The 21,699-nt window shown below is 36.2% G+C and overlaps 1 protein-coding gene across 5 annotated transcripts in view; it reads left to right on the top strand.

Annotated features, from left to right (window-relative positions):
* Positions 1-21,699, top strand: part of GPHN (gephyrin) — a 618,453-nt gene that overhangs the window by 507,341 nt on the left and 89,413 nt on the right. For all 5 annotated transcript variants that reach the window (XM_082854448.1, XM_082854450.1, XM_082854447.1 and 2 more), the window contains 2 exons: positions 7,922-8,014; positions 17,153-17,208. In XM_082854448.1, coding sequence (XP_082710574.1) covers positions 7,922-8,014; positions 17,153-17,208 — 149 coding nt within the window. The remainder of the gene's footprint in view (positions 1-7,921; positions 8,015-17,152; positions 17,209-21,699) is intronic.

The following is a 21,699-nucleotide window of genomic DNA, read 5'->3' as shown; positions in this document are numbered from 1 at the left end:
TTGTGCAGGCTTCCTGGCAGGAAGAGTTGGTGCCTGCCCCCTGATGGCTGGAGCTGGGTCTTGGTCTTCTGGGGGGCAGAGCCATGCTTAGGGACGTGTCTAGAGGTGGCTGTGGGCTCAGGAAGTCTTTAGGCAGCCTGTCTGCTGATGGGTGCAGCTGTGCCCCTATCCAGTTTGTTGTTTGGCCTGAGGCATCCCAGCACTGGAACCTACATGCTGTTGGTGGGGCCAGGTCTTGGTGGCAAAATGTCAGCCTCCAGGAGAGCTCACACAGATGAATCCTCCCCGATATGTCCTCCACCAGTGTCTCTGTCCCCAAGGTGGGCTATAGTCACCCCTTGCCTCCCCAGGATACCTTCCAAGACCAGCAGGTACGTCTGGCTCAGGTTCCTATCAAATTATTGCTTTTGCCTTTAGTCCTGGTGTGTGTGAGATTTTGTGTGTGCCCTTTAAGAGTGAAGTCTCTCTAACACAACACTGTGAAGCAATTATACTCCAATAAAGATGTATTAAAAAAAAAAAAGAGTGAAGTCTCTATTTCTCCCAATCCTGTGGAGCTCCTGCAATCAAGCCCCACTGGCCTTCAAAGCCAAGTGCTCTGGGGGCTCCTATTCCTGGTGCCTTTCCCATTTTTAATTGAGTTATTAGATCTGTTTGTTTTTGAGTTGTAGGATTTCTTTATGTATTCAGGAGATTAACCCCTTATCAGATATATGATTTGCAGATATTTCTCCCATTTTGAAGTTTGCCTTTTCACTCTGTTGATAGTATCCTTTGATGCACAAGAGTTTTTAAGTTTGATGTTGTCCCCTGTGTCTAGTTTTGCTTTAGTTGCCTGTGCTTTTGTTGTCATATTCAAGAAATCATTGCCAAATCCAATGTCATGAAGCCTTTCCTCAGTGTTTTCTTCTAAGAGTTTTATAGTTGTTGGTTTTACATTTAGGTCTTTGATCTTTTTTGAGTTAAGTTTTGTATATGGTGGAAGATAAAAGAGTCCAGCTTCATTCTTTCAAATGTGGCTATCCAGTTTTCCCAACATCATTTTTTGAAAAGGTTATCTTTTCCCTGTTGAGTGGTCTTGATATCGTTGTCAAAGGTCATTTGACCATATACATGAGTGTTTATTTCTGTGCTCTCTATTCTATTCCGTTCGTTTTAGACAGAGTTCTCCAGAGAAACAGAACCAACAGAATATATATAGGAAGAGATTTATTATGAGGAATTGACTCACATGATTATGGAGGCTGAGAAGTCCCATGATTTGCCATCTGCAAGCTGGCAACCCAGGAAAGCTGGTGTTATAATTCCAGTCCAAGTCCAAAAGGCTGCAAACCAAGGGAGTTGATATAAAGCCCATCCAAGGGCAAGAGAAGACCAACGTCCCAGGTCAAACAGGCAGGCAGAAAGCAAAAGGGACAATTTTTTTCCTCCACCTTTTTGTTCTATTCAGATGCCCAGTGGATAGAATGATGCCACCCACAATGGGGAGGGCAATATACTTTATTGATTCCACCAATTCAAATACTAATCTCATCTGGAAAAACTCTCACAGACACACCCAGAAATAATGTTTAATCTAGGTATCTCATGGCCAGTGAAGATGACACATAAAATTAACTATCAAACCATTAGTCTATTTGTCTGTCTTTATGCTGGTGCCACTCTGTTTTTCTTACTGTAGCTTTGTAATATGTTATAAAATCAGGAAGTGTGAGTCTTACAACTTTGCTTTCTTTATAATCGTTTTGGCTGCTCGGGGTCTCTTGAGATTCCATATGAATTTTAGGATGAATTTTTCTATTTCTGCAAAAAATGCCATTTGCATTTTTATTGAGATTACATTGAATCCATAGGTGGTTTTAGATGGCATGGGCACTAAGAATATTATGTCTTTCAATCCATGAACAAAGGATGTCTTTCCATTTGTTTGTATCTTCTTTATAATTTCTTTTCAGCAATGTTTTATAGTTCCCATTAATACCTCACTCCTTTTTATGGCCAAGTAATATTTCATTTTATGTATATACCATGCTTTATTTATCCATTCATCAATTGATGGACTGTTGGATTGTTTCCATCTTTTGACTGTTAATGAATACTGCTGCAATTAGTATTTGTGTACAGGTTTTTGCATGGACATATGTTTTCATTTCTCTTGGATTTGTCCTTGCCTTTTAGGAAGAACTGAATTTAAGTAATAGCAGAGACTCTTCTGGAAGCCTAGACTGCTAGAAGTCATTTTAAATATAACCTGTGTTTGTTGCTTTGATTAACCATAAAGGAAAAATACAGTTCTCTTTCTTCAGAATCTTAAGAAACCAAACACACACTTTTCTCACACTCACCACCTTGAGAACTCTTACACACAATTTTGCAAATACTTGCTGATATATTACTAACTGAATATACAAGAGTAGTAATCAGAGGGGCAATAATCAAGGAGAACCTACTGTCTTAAATGGGGTCTTGAAATAGGTGATAGACATTTATTGATAACAAAAAGGAAGATGATAGTCCAGGTTTAGGAAAGTCATGACTGTAAGCATGGAGGTGAGCATCCATTACACACACAAAAAATGACTTGCTTAGAGGAGTCTAAGTGGGAAATAATGAGAGTAGAAGTTAGCAAGATGTCCTTCTCCATTTTATGTATTCTCTGGATGAAGTTAGTTGTATTTGATTGATATGACCTTTTTCTCTATTTACCTGACATTTCTTTCCCTCCTTAGTTCTAATCATTAACGTACTCAATCATTGACTCAGTCATTCAACAAACATTTACTGGGTACCTTTTAAGTATCAAGCACTGTGCTTGGTACTGGGGATACAATGATGGGTGAGATATGCTGTGACAACAAGGAATTCACAACCTGATGGAGAAGTCAAGATAGTTTCACAAACAACTGTAATGTAATGTGGAAAGTGTACCATAACAGATGGATACAAATGTTTTAAGAATATGAAGACTAAGTACAATCCCTCCAAACTATTCTGTATCTTGTCACTAGGCAAGTTCATAATACGTTCCATTATCTCTGAAGAGACTTAAACACTGCTGGGAGGTTAACTTGAAGTCATTACTCTGCTTAAAAATCCTACATTGGATTCCCATTTTCATAAGATTAAGTTTAAACTCCCTCGATCCTGCTTCCGTTGTCTAAAATGTCCCCTCCTTTCTCCTACTTGGTTCTTACTTCAAACTGTGAAACTCAGCATAGATACCTCATCTAGGAAGATTTTCTTGATGTTCCACAAATTGTTGGTTAGGTGGTTTTTTCTGTATGCTTCTGATATTGCCCTGATCATATATCTGTCACTGCCCATATCATACTATCTTGTAATCATATTTTTATTTTTCCATATCCCCCTCTCTCACATGCACTGTTACATGTGAATTCCTTGAGGAAATCAGCCAGGTCTTACTAGTATTTTTGTCCCCAGTGTCTAGCATATAGTAGGTTCCCAGTGTTTGATGAATGGATAAATAAATTGGTCAATGAACTAACTTTTCCTGTTTAGAGACAGAAGGCCAAAGACATGACATCTGAGCTGAAACTTAAAGGTTGCCTAAGATTCACTAGGGGGAGAAAAGAAGAAGGAAAAAAGGTATTGCTGTCTAAGGCAACATTATTTGCAATGGCATAGAAATAAGAAAAAGCCCACCATGTTTAAGATGTGGCAAATCATTCTTTGTGTCAGAAACTGGACACTTGTCAAAAATAAAGTTCAATCTCAGTATGAACATTTTCAAATTACGCTAGGCAAGTCTTATGCTAGCACTACAGAATTCTTAAAATAGGATCTGTGTATTATTTTGTAGCCTAATGAAGCTTGGGTAGATTGTAGCATTTAAATAACTCGCTTATAGGATGTAAAGAAAAGGGAACCTCCTCATCCACTGTTGGTGGGAATGTAAATTGGTACAGCCTCTGTGGAAAATAGGATGGAAGTTTCTCAAAAAACTAAAAACAGAACTACCATATGACCCAGCAATTTCACTCCTGGGTATATATCCAAAAAAGCAAAAGCACTAATTCGAAAAGATACATGCACCCCAGTGTTCATGGCAGCATTATATATGATTGCCAAGATATGGAAGCAGCCTAACTGTCCATCAGGAAGTGAACAGATAAAGAAGATGTTACACACACACACACACACACACACACACACACATACACACTGGACCACTACTCAGCCATAAAAAAAGAATGAAATTTTGCCATTTGCAGCAACATGAATAGACTTGGAGGGCATTATGCTAAGTGAAGTAAGTTAGAGAAAGACAAATACTGTATGATATCACTTATATGCAGCATCTAAGAAATACAACAAATTAGTGAATATAATAAAAAAGAAGCAGACTCACAGATGTAGAGAACAAGCTAGAGGTTACCAGGGTGGGGAGGAAAGAAGGAAGGGGCAAGTTAGCGGTAGGGGAGTAAGAGGTACAAATTATTAGGTATAAAATAAGCTACAATCATATATTATACAACACGGAGAATATAGCCAATATTTTGTAATAACTATAAAGGGAGTATAACCTTTAAAAATTACAAACCACTATATTGTACACCTGTAACTTATAGAACATTTAAAGCAACTATACTTCAATAAATAATTAAATAAACTCACTTATTCTTGTCATATGTACATCTTCTCAGTCCAGAGTTATTATTTGAGCCTCCTCAGATTTGAGGGCTATTTCTTAGTGTTTATGTGTATGGTAGGATGGGGGTAGGGGGTCAATTATTATTGGAAACTTACGGAACAGAGTTTTTACTTTAGTTTCCAGAATCTAATTTTGTCAAATTATGATTGAGTAGACTCTATACCTTAGGAACCCTCCAGAGTGGAATTGCACAGTAAGATATATGAGTAACTCAGGCATTGAAGGGAGAAATCAAGTCAGCTGATACTCTTTTCTCTAAATTGGCTGTCAGTGAGAACTTAGTTAACTTATGTTAAGCCACTACGATATCTACAACTGTCAGTATCAATAGTCTTTCATACTTAGCATACTAAGTGTTCAACCTCTTTCTTTCTGGAATACAGGAATAAAAAGAACCATCATGAGCATGTATCACTTCTCTTGGGCTACTGGCAAGGACTTAGGAAGGAAAAATAACATGTGCTAGCTGTTGATGCCATCAGTTCTTTGTAGTTTTTTGTGATGGTGGTAACACATACATAAAATAAGATTTACCATTTTAATTGTGTTTAACCGTACAATTCAGTGACATTAAATACATTTACATTATTCTGCAGCTATCATTACCATCCATCTCCAAAACTTTTTCATCTCCCCACACTGAAACTCCATACTCATTAAAAAATAACTTCCTATTCCTCCCTCTCCCCAACCCATGGCAACCACCATTCTACTTTTTGATACTATGATTTTGATTTTGAATATTCTGATTACCTCATATAAGTGGAATCATACAATATTTCTCCTTTTGTGACTGGCTTATTTCACTTATTTTCACTTATTTTATAATGTCTTCAAGTTTCATCCATATTATGGCATATGTCAGAATTTCCTTCCTTTTTAAGGCTGAATAATATTCTTAAATGTACATACTACATTTTGTTTATCGATTCATCTGTCAGTAGACACTTGGGTTACTTCCACTTTTTGACTACTGTATTGTGAATAATGCTGCTATAAAAATAGTGCACAAATATCTGTTCAAGTCTCTGCTGTTAATTCTTTTGAATATATACCTAGAAGTGGAATTGCTGGATTATATGGTAATTCTATGTTTAATTTTTTGAGGAATCACCTTGTAGCTTTTTTAAACGTCAGAGAAACAGAGGAAGAGCTGTACATGGAGAGTATGTAGCTATTGCCATTGTAGTAATGATTGATGCTCTAAGATCTAAATTTCAGTCCTACCTTAGCCACCTGTGAAATATATGACCTTGGATAAGTTACTTACCCTGTTTAAATTTCTCTTTTTTCATCTGTAAAATGAATATAATAATGCTTTACTAGATTTTTTAAGGATTAAATGAGATTATATATGTGTATGATATTACTTAGTAACTTATAAAATGCTATATAAACATTTACTAGATTAACCGCACCAGCTGCCAGAAAAACTCAGCTCTGGTGCTATATTTGATTATTAACCACTGTTACTGAGCTATTCCAAATCCCAGAAAATTATTCTCTTAGGATCTGAACTGGCATAACACTTATATTTTCATTCGGCACACCAGACCAGAATAGTTTCAGATAAGGAGCTACCCCAGGTAGTTTATTGTGACCCTGGACAGATGTCATAAGGCTCAGTACCAGAGACTGCCTTATAGCTTCAGGTTCATTTGGGAGTTAATGTTGTATATGTGAATACAAACCAGACCCTCTGGTCCTACCACTTCCCTGGTCTTACAAAGTATGGTCCATAGCTACAGAATAGTTTCAACCTCCTGGGAGTACCTACAGCTAGAATCTGCTAAGAAGTTCTCCCTTCCAATTCAGGTGTCACTTTCCTTAAAAAGAAAGAGTCACTATCACTATCACTGTGGATCAGAGTACAAAATTTATAATCTGTCTGTCCTTACTTCTTTGTCCTGGAATCTAGAAACCAGAGGCTCTAGGTGGCTAAGAAGGACAAAGCTAAAAACAAAAAAGAAACAAACAAAAAAAGACTCATCCAGCTCTGGAAACAATGGAATTTTCTAAATCTATACAAACATCTTATGTAAATCAAGTTCTATATTACTTACAGTCTTTGGAGAGAAGCTTGATTTTTTTTTTCCTCCTCCTCTTCTTCCTTCTCTATCTCCTATTAATTATTCTGTTACTTCTTTAGAATAATAACAATAGTAATAATAATAATAAGGACAGATTCTGACTAGAGGATTTAAGGAATTGGTCATGACTCTTGAAACTTTTATTCTTTTTGGCACTAAATCAAACTTCTGAGCTGTAACCAAATGTGATTGTCATCCAGAGTGGATGAATAGTGGTTTGAATAGTCACTTCACACAATAGATCAATGGTGCTCTTCTTATAGTCACTAATTTTTTTTAGGTTAATAAAGCCAGAATTTTGGCTAAAGTTAAATAGAATAATAAGGAAGCTCCTTTCTTTTCTTTACTTTTCTCTTCTAAAGGAAAAAAAGCTCTAAAAATTACATGTGATCATTGTAGAAAACTTGGAAATTTTCAGAAAATTATAGCAAAGGGTATAAAATTATACATAATTCTAACATACTGCAGTAAACAAATACTTTATATTTTCATGTATGCCTTTCCCATCTTTTTCTATTGCTCTATATACGTATATCTTAACATAGTTAAGATTATACTTTGTATATACAGTTCTGCATGTTTTTAAAATGTATATCATAAGAATTTTCCTGTGTCAGTGAATATTTTTCATAAATATTACTTTAGCCTGTATAATATTTTATCATAAGGATACATCATTGTTTAAATTTATGTATTGTTAAACTTTTGATTTCTTTCCATTTCTCACTAATGTAAGTAACTCTGAAATAAACATGTACAGAAAGATTTATCCATTTTCTTAAGATAGATTTCTAGAAGTGAAATTACTGGGTCAATGTCTATGACTGTTGAAGAATTTACTTTTTAAAGAAAATCATCTTTGGATTGTTAAAGGATTAATGACACATCAACTTGAACACATCTTTGATGACTGTGTAGCTACTCATATTCAAATAATCCCTGGAAGCATTGCTATTAATTGACTGAATCTTAATCTTTCATTTCAGACACTAGGATGCATCTCTTCCTTCTGTCGCCTATTCCTTGGGATAGAAATCAGGAGATCTGACTGAGCCCTTATGCAAGCCTTGTCAGACAAGTACCTATGTCCATCATGTTTAGGACTACCTGTTTAACCCACTGCACTTAACATCCATATTTTCCTTCTTTTCTCTTACAGATGGAATGGGGCGAGTCCTTGCTCAAGATGTATATGCAAAAGACAACCTACCCCCGTTCCCAGCATCAGTAAAAGATGGCTATGCTGTCCGAGGTAAATATTTTGGTTTTCTTGAGTATCAACATACTCACATTGTAATTTGGTTTTTTTTTTTTCAGATTTTTGGCTAAGCCCAGGTACCTAATGACTATTACATCTATTTTCCCCTTGGCTGTCAAAATAATTTTATTCACAGATAACAATGTTAACCTACACCTATATATTTTCCAGCACAATCTTGATTAAAACTTTTCAGTGACAGTACTATAGTTACTTGAAAATTCTTACTTACAGATAAATATGTAGAGGTTGATAAAGACACTGTATCATGATTTATTCTTTCGGCCTCTACACATACCAGATGGCAGACAGTCTTGGTCTGGAAGTCCAAATGTTTTCTAGTTGAAAACATCTGTATGGTCCAAGAAAGAAGAGCAAACTCCCAACACAGGGATAAAGTGGGGAATTTTTTTTCTCCTGCTTTAAACTCAAACATCAATAAGGGCTTCATAGAAAGCAAGCATGAGGGAAACCTCTAATTCCCTAGAAGATTCCATATTTCAAGGCTCTGAAGCCCCAGATGGTACCAGCAGCTCATGCCTTTAGAGTTGCCTGGGATTGCATGAAGCTCAAAAGCAAATACTAAATAGCATTTGCCTGCCTAAAGTCCAATCTACGAAAGAACCCAAAATGAAAATGCAGCTGAATTGCTTAGAAACTATTATTGGTTATTAACTCAAGGCTGGTATCATTGAAGAAATGCCTAAAAACATTTCCCAGTTTATCAGAGCTGTTAAGAAGGCCAATTCCTTTTTGATGGTCATTTATGGAGTCCCTTACTTGATTTTTTGGTTTTGGATTTTTTTTTACTCTATCTAGCTATTAAAATAATTTCTTCTTTCTTGTAATTAAATACATTCATTGACCTCCTCCGTGTTCCATTGCCATATCTTAGCAGTATCTTTCTCTGTTGGAGACAGTAGAACAAATGGTTAAGATTATGGACTTTGAGTGATAAAAAAGTGAGTGATAACAAAGTAAGAGTGATCTGGGTTCTAGCACCAGTTCCATCTATGTAAGTTTGAGCAAATCACTTAAACTTTTTGAGCCTTGGTTTCCTCATCTATAAAATGGTGATAATTATAACAGTATTTATCCCAACAGGTTATTGTGAGAATTAAGTGAGACTGTAGAAGGCCTTAAAGTATATGGCAAACACACACACACCAAAAAAGCACTCAATCATTTTTTTAATGTATAATAATAGTACCTATTATTACTATTATTATTTTTAATTTTTTTATTATAATTATCACATTTTCTTAAACCATCTCTGAAAAAATGATAACATTTATCTAAACTGTTATTCTCATAAAATGGTGGAGAGATTAATTCCTACTAGTGTATTCTTTCTCAGGAAACTGTCTTAAATGCACCTCATTCAGCTCTATCTCACAAATTAGAGTATTTCTGAAAATATAAATAACAAATCCCCAATGACTCCTATGTTTTCTCTTCCAAATTCATTTCTTCTATAGTGTTTATTATAATGAATATTATCCAGAAAGAAATTTATTTTAGTCTTCTGATAGCCTCACTGGCTCTTGTTTCTTATTCCCTCTAAAATGTAAATTCTGTTTGAACTTATAATTGGTAGCCATATTGGATTGCTATGAAATGATGAATTCTTACTTCCAGAGTAGAACAAACAGCTACAGCAGATGAAACACCAAAAGGACAAGAAAGTCTATTTTTTATATTCTCGGTAATGTAAAGTAAGAGAAAGTGAGAAAATAAATTATATTAGGCAGAATTATTCTGAAACAGAAAGTTGTTCTGTGATTTTTAGATGAGGTAGCAGCAGCTCAATAAAAAGAAACTATTGCTTTTAGCTTTTCTAGTTAGCCCATGTGAGCCAGGAAAGAGCCTTTCTGCAACTGTAGATTCTATCAAAGAAATTTATATATAAAATTACCATTTAGTATAACATTTATTTTGTTTTAGAGTGGTGGTGTTTTTAGTTATTTCACACACATACGCAAGCACACACACACACACACAAACATTTAAAATGACATCTCACGGTATAAAATGTTCAACAGATAATCCACCATGCAGCTAATTCACATTATTTCTTTCCTGTGAAACATTGCTAGTTCTCTAAGATGTGGAATGTATAACAGAGACATAACAGATAACCATCATGGATATGGTTAAATTTCAAAGTAGGAATGACTGGATAATTATGATCAACATAATTAAGGCAGCAGAAGTCATCAGTGAACAAAAAGTCATGGTCTTAGTCTTTTCTGTGTTATAATACCAACCCCAGGCAGTGTTTTGGTAAAGAATATCCTTGAGGCTATTGTTGTGGCTCTCTACCTCTCTACTTTGTATACCTTCTTCTCTCCACCCCTTCTTCCTTTACTCCCACTCCTTTCTCCCCACTCCCTTTATTCTCCTTGTTTTTCTTCTCCTCTGCCTTTGCCTTAGGCCTTCCAGTAATAACCAGTGGCACCTGTGAGCATTGCTAACCCTCTAGGTGTAAAGAGGTTGCTAACTTGCTCTGGATCACTAAGCATTAGCCAGTATCCTTCAGAAACATGTGGGATAAAACTCCAAACCAGTTGGAGGATCACTTGCTTTAAGGTATGTGGGTTGAAAAATCAAGACAGTAACAAATAGCTAAAGAAATAGGAACAGCTTTTAAAAAATAAGAAAGAATACAGTATAAAGAAGATAGGAATCAAGTGATGATGATGTAAACTAATAAACCTAAAACTACATTCAGGAGGGAATGAATTTGAATGATGAAAGAAGAGAAAAGAAAATGAAAGTAGCATTTACCAGTTAGAAACAATACAATAGTTTTATTCGTATTTTTGAGGAGTTATTTCTCCCTTCACGCTGATTAAGCCAACCACCTTCTTGATGCATTCACACGCTCCTATAGAGATGTGGGTGCCCATTGTCTCACAATTGCTTCTTAGGTGTTAATAAAGGTAAAAATATCTCAGAATACCAAATTCACTCTCTTGAAAATGTTCAATTTGAAAGGCTTATCACTTCAGAATTAGTTTTGGGATTATTTAAGAAAAGGGAAAATTATAAACAAGCCAGTAATTATTTTGAGAACCATGTGCAACAAACAATTCTGGAAAATTATATTAAGAGAAATCCTTGCCATTTAGGTTAAGTAAATATTAAAGCTTTTTCTTTTATACATTCTGATTAAATACATGCTTATGGAAAATACAGAAAATCAAAAAGAACATTTTAACCCATCATCTCACTGTCTAGCTACTATTAACATTTTGTTGTACTTCCTTCCAGTGTATTAAAATGCATACTAAAATTCGGTATAACCTTTTTGATTTTGAGCTATTTCTTATTCTGTCACAAAAGTAATGTTTTAGAGTTTCTGTTTTGTCCATTTAAATCCTGTTTGGCCATAGCTGGTTTTCCAACTCATTTGACAGCCAGTGGCCTTCCACTGTAGGACACTTTGGATGAAAAAGAAAGCCTTATGATATAGGAGTATTACTCATGTGAGCAGAGAGATAATTTTGAATAATTAATTTAAGTTAATCCCCAAAAGCTTAAAATAATGTATTTAAGGAAATAATATACCTTTTCTCAATACTAACAATATATGGGCATTTTTCTCCTGGAAGATAATGGTAAAGAATACAAAATGCCTTCTCATTCATCTGTTCTACTCCTTGCTCCCTGCTTTCCAGGCAGCAGATTTAAAATTCCAAACAACTCACCTGATTTAATCCCTCAGTATAACTGCAGCAAGTATTAATCCTGTTGTGTTAGTCTTGTCACCTACCCTTGCCACCACTCCAAACTCATGCTACAATGTTAATTTTAGTATACACATAAATATCAATACTATTACCCTGTTGCCTATCATCCAGTCTTAGACAGTTTGGTTCTATAATTAGAGATAAACAGAATATTAGTCCTTCTGCCTTATTCCTCTATTGAAGAATAGAGGTGCCTAGGACCTCTGAAAGTTATGCTATCTATGGCCTCTGTTTATTCAGTCCTAACATGGAAACGATGAGGCTTTTGTTATTGAAAATAAGTGAATAGCTATAAAGGATTTCAAGAGATTTAAAGAGAGCTCCCACATGGCTGGAAAATGAAAATGAGGGATAATTCTAGGGCAAATGGCTTGAGGATTTTCTATACATTGCCACAATGAATAGTTATCTAATGGTATCAATTTTATATCAAATGATATAATCAGAAATCTTCAAATAAAGACTAAAAGTGTTTTCTGGACATTAAAAAGGTGGAAGTGGGAGCAGTTTCAGGGTCTAGCATTAAGCATTATACAGTGCATTTGCTGTTAGGATTTGGTTTGTATTGCTTTTATCTCTTCCTTCAAATTAAATTCTACAGTTACAAAACAGAAAAGAAAACTTATTAATAGAAATGCCAGAATTAGTGGGGGGAAAGAGTCTAAGCCTTTACAGAAATCCTTGGAATCCATCCATCTTTTCTAATGGCGTACTGTGACTTACTTAATTTCTTTCCAAGCTTTAGCTTCATCTGCCACTGTACCTCCACTTCTGCCCCCTCCCACCCAAGCTGGTAGAATTCATCTTGAAAATGGCAACTTTTCTTTTACCTGTCTCTTTAATAGATATTTTAAAATAAATATCGGTAAGTTAGGTAGATTGATCGTTACTTTTCTGTCTTTATAATAAATAGTTAGCCTTGGTGTTGATGTAAAATCAGGACTTCTGTTGTAGTTCACTGATTTTTTATTTCTTAAGTTTTCTCTCAGTCTGAATTTGTCTGTATTCCGTTCAATCTTACAGTGCTCTGCTCCTCAGAAGGGGTAGTCCATGAACCAGCTGCATAAGCATCAGCTTGTTAGAAACGTAGAACCTCAGGGCCTGTCCCAGACCTACTGAATCAGAATCTGTATTTTAAGATCTCCAGGTGATTTCTATGCACATTAAGGGTTGAGAAGCACTGTTATAAGGGAAATGGTAAAAATGACTCCTCCGTTGGTACCAGGGACTTTCTATAATGTTGGTTGACTAAGCCTTCCTTATCTAGCATGTTTCCCAGGTGGAAATTTTCAGAGCAAAGTGGAGAACATAGTTAAAGTGAGATATATTCTCTCCCCAGTCAGTGTACCTTCCTTGGCAACAAAGCATCTTGCTTCTTAGAATCATTTAAAGGCTCTTTCAGTTGTTGGCCTCCCTGACACTCTATATCAACCTTGCCCCAGATTATCTCTAGCCACTCATTATATAATGACATTTGTTTGGAGCATTTGTGCAGAACACTGATATGAGCATTTTGAGTGTATGTATATTTGCATGTGTGGGGAACAGGAGACAAGAGGAAGACTGAAGAGCAGAGGGTTTCAAAAAAGAAATAAAGGAAGTGATCCCTACCTACCACACATTTATAAAATTATTTAAGAAAATTTACAAAGCACAATACTAATGTGTATAAGACAGTTTACAAACTTCCCACCTAAGTATTATGGAAGTGCCAAATTGATTTCTTTGTTTTATCAAATATTTACTGAGCATCAGTGATGAACTAGGCACTATGCTAGACATAATCTAAGTTATATAGAATTAAGCAGAGCAGTCTTTCTGAACATTCTAAAGATGGTGAATGTTGACTCGTATTTTGAAGAAAACAATATACATGAACCAGCAGAAAATGGAATGCATTCAAAATACAGCATTTTGCAGTGGAAAATATTATTTATTGTTCATTCATGCATGCATCTTTCTACAAAGATTCTTAGGAGCCACACTCATTCGTTTCTTGAACTTTCGAATACTTCATATATTGAACATTTATTGAATACCTATTATTCAGCAGGTACTAGGAATTTCCCTGAGACAAATAAGCAAATGGTTACAAATACATTAGGAAGCCATAATTAGAGTTATTTCAGGAATACACTGTGGAAACAAAAGAAGAAGTAGGTGACTCTTGAGGGAAAGGAAGTCAGATATGACTTCCTAGAGAAGGTGACACTTGAGCTGAGTCTTAAAAGCTAAGAAGTCTTTAACCAGAAGGCAGGGAGAAGAAAAGGACACTCCAAGCAGTGAGAGTAGCATATGTTATGGAGCTGAAATATGAGTCATCTTGGTATTCTCAGGTACTCCTGAGAGTAGCTAGACTATAGGATAGAGGGAGGACGTGAACCAAAGCCTTTACACATACTGTTTTCTTTAGGTGAATATCTATAGATGAAGCATTTTCATTTCCTCTCTGTCTCTCTCCCTCTCCCTCCATCTCTCCCTCTCTCCCCATCTCTCCCTCTTCCCCCCACCCTATCTCTCCTTCTCCTTTTCCCTCTCCCTCTCCCCCATCCCCACATATTTTTGCCTACTTAGCTCTTCCTCATCCTTCATATTCAAATCATAAATTCTTTTATCAGGGTGTCTTTCCCTGACCCTCCAGTGTAGTTCAGGTACTTTCAGTGTATGCTCTCATAAAACCGTGTTCCTTTCCTTTAGAATGGTTTTCTTAATTTGTATTTATATACAAATTTATATGTTTGTTAATGTGACTATTTGATTAATATCTATCTCCCTCACATCGGTGGCTTTAAGAGTTTTGTTTTCACCACACCCATAGAAAGACACACATTAATACATTAGACATCACAAACCAATGATATACACATACATATATAACATATACAATGCATATAAATATATATGCATGCATATATATAAACAAAAATAAGTTTCTTGACACAATTTTCACCTTTACCATGTGTGATGAGATATATTTTCTGTTCTTTTTCTTTACAAGATGATTTTACAGCCCACCTGTATTTGTGATCTAGAGTTTGAAAAACATTGCAACAGACTGACACTGCATTAGAATAGAAACAATATCTAGTTTTACTCTCTACTCTGTCCCAGCATCTAATATAACACTAAGAGCACAGAAGACCTCAGTAGAAATTTAGTGAATGAATGAAAGGAATAAAAAGCCTTAAAAGATATTATTTTTAAAGTATGGTTATTCCCATTTTTATCAACAAGCAAACTGAAGGTTAGAGAAAGTTTTAGTAATTTGCTGAAAGTCCTGAGGCTAATAATAGGCAGAACCAGGATTCAGATTCAGCTTTTACTCTAAAACCATGCTAATTTTCCCTTGAGCAAGAAGTAAAAAGAGAAAACATCTAGGTTGCTTATGGGAGGTGGAAAGCTGGTAATATCTGTAGCAGAGAAATAATCAAAACTAAGTTTATTCAGTTTTGAGATGCAGTTAGTACAGAACTGAAAGATAATTGACTTTTTAATTTTCTACAGTAAGAAAATTATGATTAAAATACTGCAAAAATAAGTGTGGGGGCAGATGAAACAAAATTGGTAAAATGTTGATAATTGTTGAAGCAGTGATTTCTATGTCTGTTCTAAATTGTTTCATTAAAAAAAAAAGAGGAAAGAAAAAAGAACCCATGAAAGCAGCATAAGAATACCATTGCAGGAAAACTACAGTATTCTCTTTCTTACAAGTGAACACTGAAAATACAATAGCATTCCAAAAAAACACCAGAAAGCCAAGAGTTTATTAATTGAGACAATGTCTAAAAAGCACAAGATACAACATCTAGTAAGTAGAAGACACCCAATGTTAATTTTTGTTCCTCTTCACATCAGGTTAACCAAAGCCAGCTGTGCAAAATAGTGACTTATTATAAACGGTATTGTATATATAAGGCTTCAGAAAAAATACTACTTTGTAGTCACATAAAGAAACAATAATTTTTTAAAAAAATAAATGTAATCAGGCTACATAGATTCTCTTATATCTGGCTTTCTTTCTTTCTTTTTTAAATTTATTTATTTATTTATTTATTTTTGGCTGCTTTGGGTCTTTGTTGCTGTGCGCGGGCTTTTCTCTAGTTGCAACGAGCGGGGGCTACTCTTCCTTGCGGTGCATAGGCTCCTCATTGCAGTGGCTTCTCTTGTTGCCGAGCACAGGCTCTAGGCGCACGGGCTTCAGTAGTTGTGACTCACGGGCTTCAGTAGTTGTGGCTCACGGGCTCCAGAGCACAGACTCAGTAGTTATGGCGCACTGGGCTTAGCCGCTCCACAGTATGTGGGCTCTTCCTGGACGAGGGCTCGAACCTGCATCCCCTACATTGGCAGGTGGATTCTTAACTTGCGCCACCAGGGAAGTCCAAGAAACAATAAATTTTATATATCCTCTCTAAAAGAGGGAAAATACTTTTTATTATTTATCAACATGACTGCAAATATGATTAAAATATTCATATAAATAGTGTTATCTTTGCTGTGTATGTGCCCCCAAACCCTTGCTGTATGCTGATTACAAGGAGATAATGGTCATGATCATGAAACTCATTAGGTATGCATTGCCTTGCCAATACTATTGGTCTGAAATCCAATTGTATGTGAAGAAAACCCTTTTGAATACATTTATCTCCAGGAATATTTTTTCATCCAGCCATTACTATACTGTATATAGAAAAAAATTGGATGAGAAGTTTTTTCCGTCTCAAGTCTGAAAGTGTTTCTTCCAATTTAAAAATAAACAGTCAATGGGAATTGTGATGCAGCACTGCCTGTGTATTTTGATTTAGAAACAGAATTTTGATCCATCATAAAAAAAAAAATACTGTATTGGAAATTCAGGGACTGGGGTTTTAGTCCTAGCTCTACCACTAGCCAGAACTTGTTAAAGGTACTGAACCTTTTCTACCTGAGTTTCTTCATTCTGTAACTCATTTCCTTCAAGTGTCAAATGAAGAAAAGAATATATGTTCTTCCTACTTCACTTGCTACTTCATACATATGTCTCCATGAGTGTGTACACACATATAACGCATACATGCCCATTTATTTAGGACAATAGGCTAAAAGAACTTCCTATTAAAAAGTGCAAGAGTGGAAATTATGGAACAACAAGAAAACTATCTCCAGAGACACCAAGAAAAGGCACAATCTGGACCACTTCTGTTGGTTCTTGTGAGTTGTGGATACCGAAGATCAAACTAGTAATAACAAAGCCCTTTTCTAAACTAGGAGATCAGAAAAGTATTCCACTTTCCTGAAGCCTTATCTGATCATTTGAGTCAAGTTTTAGAATTCCAACACTAGGTTCTTATTCTTTGCTATAGGTCCATTCTGATGATTGTTCTTGGTTCTGTTCATCTCACAGCTGCCGATGGCCCAGGAGATCGTTTCATCATTGGGGAATCCCAAGCTGGTGAACAGGTGAGATTCATAAGCCTGAAAGGCCCTAAAGATTTTAGTTTCATGGACTTTGGGCTTCTAATTCTAGACTTCTGCCATTGTTGTAATGGAAATCTTAGAGAAGGATTAGACAGGTTATCAAAGAGATGAAAGGATGGTTTCCATGAGAAAGAACCAAATGAATTATTTCTTAACTGAAAGAATCTGCATCTATTAATATACAGCATGATGTTACTGGTATGTCTCAGATGACATGCCCCACAAGCATTTTCCAGCCCTGTGATTGGATGAATCTTTCTTCTGGTATGAACATTAATGTTTGAATAGAGCTAAAATTTCTAAGTGGTCTTTGCAGAGTTTTCCCCGACTCGTGTTACATACAGGGAAATTTAGAGGAAGCAGATTATTTAATCTTTCTAGCTAATCATTTTGATTAATTTTTCTCATCAGGGAGCTAACCAGAGAACAGGTATTTCTTAATAGAAACGAAGCACTAATGGGCCATGGTCGAAGTACAACAGAAGTCCTCTTAATTAATGCTTTGGATACCAGTAATTGGTCATTTAATTGGAAATAAGTTACAAGTGGGAAATTATCTTTTACTTTTAAAATAAATATAAATGTAACTTAAATAAATGAACATTTATTTGTCAGTAATTTGATGGAGAGCTAGGCTTTTTTTTTTTTTTTTTTTTTTTTTTTTTTTGCAGTACGCGGGCCTCTCACTGTTTTGGCCTCTCCCGTTGCAGAGCACAGGCTCCGGACGCGCAGGCTCAGCAGCCATGGCTCACGGGCCTAGTCACGCCACGGCATGTGGGATCTTCCCGGACCGGGGCACAAACCCGCGTCCTCTGCATTGGCAGGTGGCCTCTCAACCACTGCGCCACCAGGGAAGCCCTAAGGCTTTTCTTTTAATAAGTATCTGCTATTTGAACTTCTCTTATACCCAAAAGGCATTATATGTGATTTCAAGTTTTAGTTTCTTTAAAGTAAAAAAAAATTTAAGACCTTTGCAAAGTATCTAAGTATAGAATCCTTCTAGATTTTTATTATATTTTTATAATTTTTTTTACAGTTGCTTCACCCATACCTAATTTGACATCAGTTCTTTTTAGCAGCCTTTTTTAAATGAGTTTTTCCAAAGGTTTAACTTAATTTTTATAGGAAAAAAATAACTCCTTTTACACTCATATATCATTGGTTTATGTAATATTTATTTAAATAACTTAATTCAGTAGCAACTATTGCCACAAACTTGTACAAACAAGTTTGGGAGCAAACTCGGTTGAATCTTAGGTGTACAAGAGAAGAGTCTAACAGTTTCAAACAAAGTGTCTGTAGGCATCATTACGTTCAATAGGAAATAGAGAGCATATGTTAATCCAGTGAGTTTTGAAAGTTGGTTAAAAGAGCACCTTCCTTATTGACTAGAGGCAAAGGGAAAACCAACGCACTTTTCTCTTCTGCTACCACCAAACACTCATAAGGATTATATAAAAATAAAGGAGGGGGGCTTCCCTGGTGGCGCAGTGGTTGAGCGTCCGCCTGCCGATGCAGGGGACACGGGTTCTTGACCCGGTCCGGGAAGATCCCACATGCCGCGGAGCGACTGGGCCCGTGAGCCATGGCCGCTGAGCCTGCGCGTCCGGAGCCTGTGCTCTGCAACGGGAGAGGCCACAACAGTGAGAGGCCCGTGTACTGCAAAAAATAAATAAATTAATTAAATAAAGGAGGAAATTAATAAATAAATAGGGCAGTTTGAGCAAAAACTATATCCCACGCCTTAGCATGTACTCCCATATGTGCTAAAAATAGAGAGGGGTTGAGGAAGTATATAGGAGAAGGATGGTGCCAATGGTGGTAACCCTAGCTGCCTCACCTCTACATCCAGGCATTGAGGAGTACTGTGTACAGGTCTCTGAAGCTAAGCCTGGCACTGTAGTAATTAGATCCTTGTCCATGCTGTGCACAGGCTGGTTTTGCTCTTCATGACTGTTTTCCTGACAAAAAGAACAACTAGACCTAGGTCGCTTTTTTATAAATAACTTTCATTATGACCTCATAACTTACTTGACCTCTTAGTATGTGTATCCATCAGCAATGGACATACAAAGCATCCATTTTTTTAAACAAAGCCCCAAAATATCAATTATTCAAGGAGTACTTCTCTGATCTTCAACTGAGTCTATCCAATATTTATCAAACATACCTACTGTTTGTACCAAGAAGCACTGTGCTAGGTTCTAGGAATATAAAATAGATTAATACATGATTACTACTCTTAACAGTTTACATATAGTGGAGGAGACAGAGTATAAACAACTAAATATAATACAATATATTAAGTGTTAAACTAATGCTCTCAGTCATGTGCTATGGAGCACAATAGAGAGGTTGAGCATTTTGTCCTAGAAGGGCCAGGCAGATGACATTGGAGCTGGGCCTAAGAGAGTTTTACAAAAATAGAAACAGAAATGAAAAAGGAACATTCCAAGCAGAAAGAACAGTATAAGTCAAGACCCAGTGGTGTTTGAAAAATTGCATGGTATTAGGAAATTGCAAATAGTTTGTGATAGTTACAGCCTAGAATACTTAGGCATAGGTAGCAGATTGTTAAGAGCCTTATGGACCCTTAAACTTTATTTACTAGTTAAGACTTCCAACTGATAAAAAGGAGCACAAGAAGAGTTGTGAAATTAAAAAATTGCCAACTTCTTGTAAGTTCTCATAAAATTTTGATGGGAAAAAAGATTAAAACTATATAAGAAAACAGGGTTTTTCCTCAAGTTACCTGTGATGTACTTTATCTATAACTGATGTATCATATACATACACTCTTTACAGCAATCTCAGGGATCTTGCAAGAGCCAATTTGCTCACTTATTGAAAGTAAATACACTTGAGCACTAGGGGACCATTGCATACACTGAGACAGTTATTTACAACATGGTTTATTGGTGTACCAAAATACTTAACCTTAAATCACTTATAGTTTGGTCCTATTGCTTAGCATTGGACACTTTCAGTTTCAGTTTTGTAATTATAAAGTGCTATCATTGGACAAAGTTCAAAAAATCCTACTCAATATCTCTATTAAGGAAAAATCAAGATTTTTGTAGTTTTTACTTTATATAAAGTATATAAGGTACCTATATCAATAAAAATAAAAGAGTTGGTAGTCTTAACAATCTAAAGGAAGTACTTCATTTATTGCTAGAGTTTTAACAGTTGATTCAATTCAATTGCAGTTTATATGTCTACTCTAAGGAGATATATAAATGTCTTTATATATCCAGTAATATCTTTTACATTAGATTTAATATAAGTGAGCTGGTGGGAATCCTTCACCTACCATTTAGAATTACTGGTTTTGGAGAGAAGCCAAATTTTTTATTTAGCAGCCACACAGAAACACTTCTTTAAAGTTGGTTTAAGCCAAGAAGCAGAGAAAATTACAGGTATAGCCACAGCAAAGCTTAAAGTAAATTTACGTAATATGGTACATTGAATCAGACTAAATTGAGGGAGGGCTCCAGGCTAACACACATCAGATTAAGAAGCAACTACCCTGAAACTCACTTTGGGAATCACTTTCTGCCTTAGCCAAAAAGGCACTTTCAGGGGAATAAAAGGGCTTCTTTAGACCTACATTAAATATTTTTATTGCACAATCTCAGAAGATAGTTTTGACATTAGCACCTCTACTAAAAAACACATATATCAAAACATTAATGCTTTTCATCAAAAATCACTGCACTGCAAGATGGTCATGTTTAGTGAATTAAGAGATGCACCAGATAATAAGTAGTATCTGGGGTTGAAAAAAAATTAATGCATTGAGGACTTGCCCAGTAGCGCAGTGCTTAAGAATCCACCTGCCAATGCAGGGGACATGGGTTCGAGCCCTGGTCCAGGGAGATCCCACATGCCGCAGAGCAACTAAGCCCACGCCCCACAACTACTGAGCCTGCACTCTAGAGCCTGCTAGCCACAACTACTGAGCCCACGTGCTGCAACTACTGAAGCCTACGTGCCTAGAGCCCGTGCTCCACAACAAGAGAAGACACTGCAATGAGAAGCCCACGCACCACAACAAAGACTCAATGCAGCCAAAACTAAAAATTAAAAAAAATTAATGCATTGAGCCCTAAGCTTTTTTTTTAATTCTATGCATTATCTTGGTAGAAAATTACATTAGAATGTAACAATTCCAAATAAGCCTGAAATGTGTTTTGTTTTGTTTTTCTTGCGGTACGCGGGCCTCTCACTGTCGCGGCTTCTCCCATTGCGGAGCACAGGCTCCGGACACGCAGGCTCAGGGGCCATGACTCATGGGCCCAGCCGCTCTGCGGCATGTGGGACCTTCCCGGACCGGGGCACGAACCCGTGCCCCCTGCATCGGCAGGCGGACTCTCAACCACTGCACCACCAGGGAAGCCCTGAAATGTCTTTTTGTCAAATAACATAATAAGGGGATATAAAGTATGTAGTTCAATGCCAGATTTGATCCCA

The sequence above is a fragment of the Leucopleurus acutus genome (genome assembly GCF_964270905.1).
Source record: "Leucopleurus acutus genome assembly, chromosome: 1".
In the NCBI taxonomy this organism is placed as follows: Eukaryota; Metazoa; Chordata; class Mammalia; order Artiodactyla; family Delphinidae; genus Leucopleurus; species Leucopleurus acutus.
This window is presented reverse-complemented; position numbering and strand designations above follow the sequence as displayed.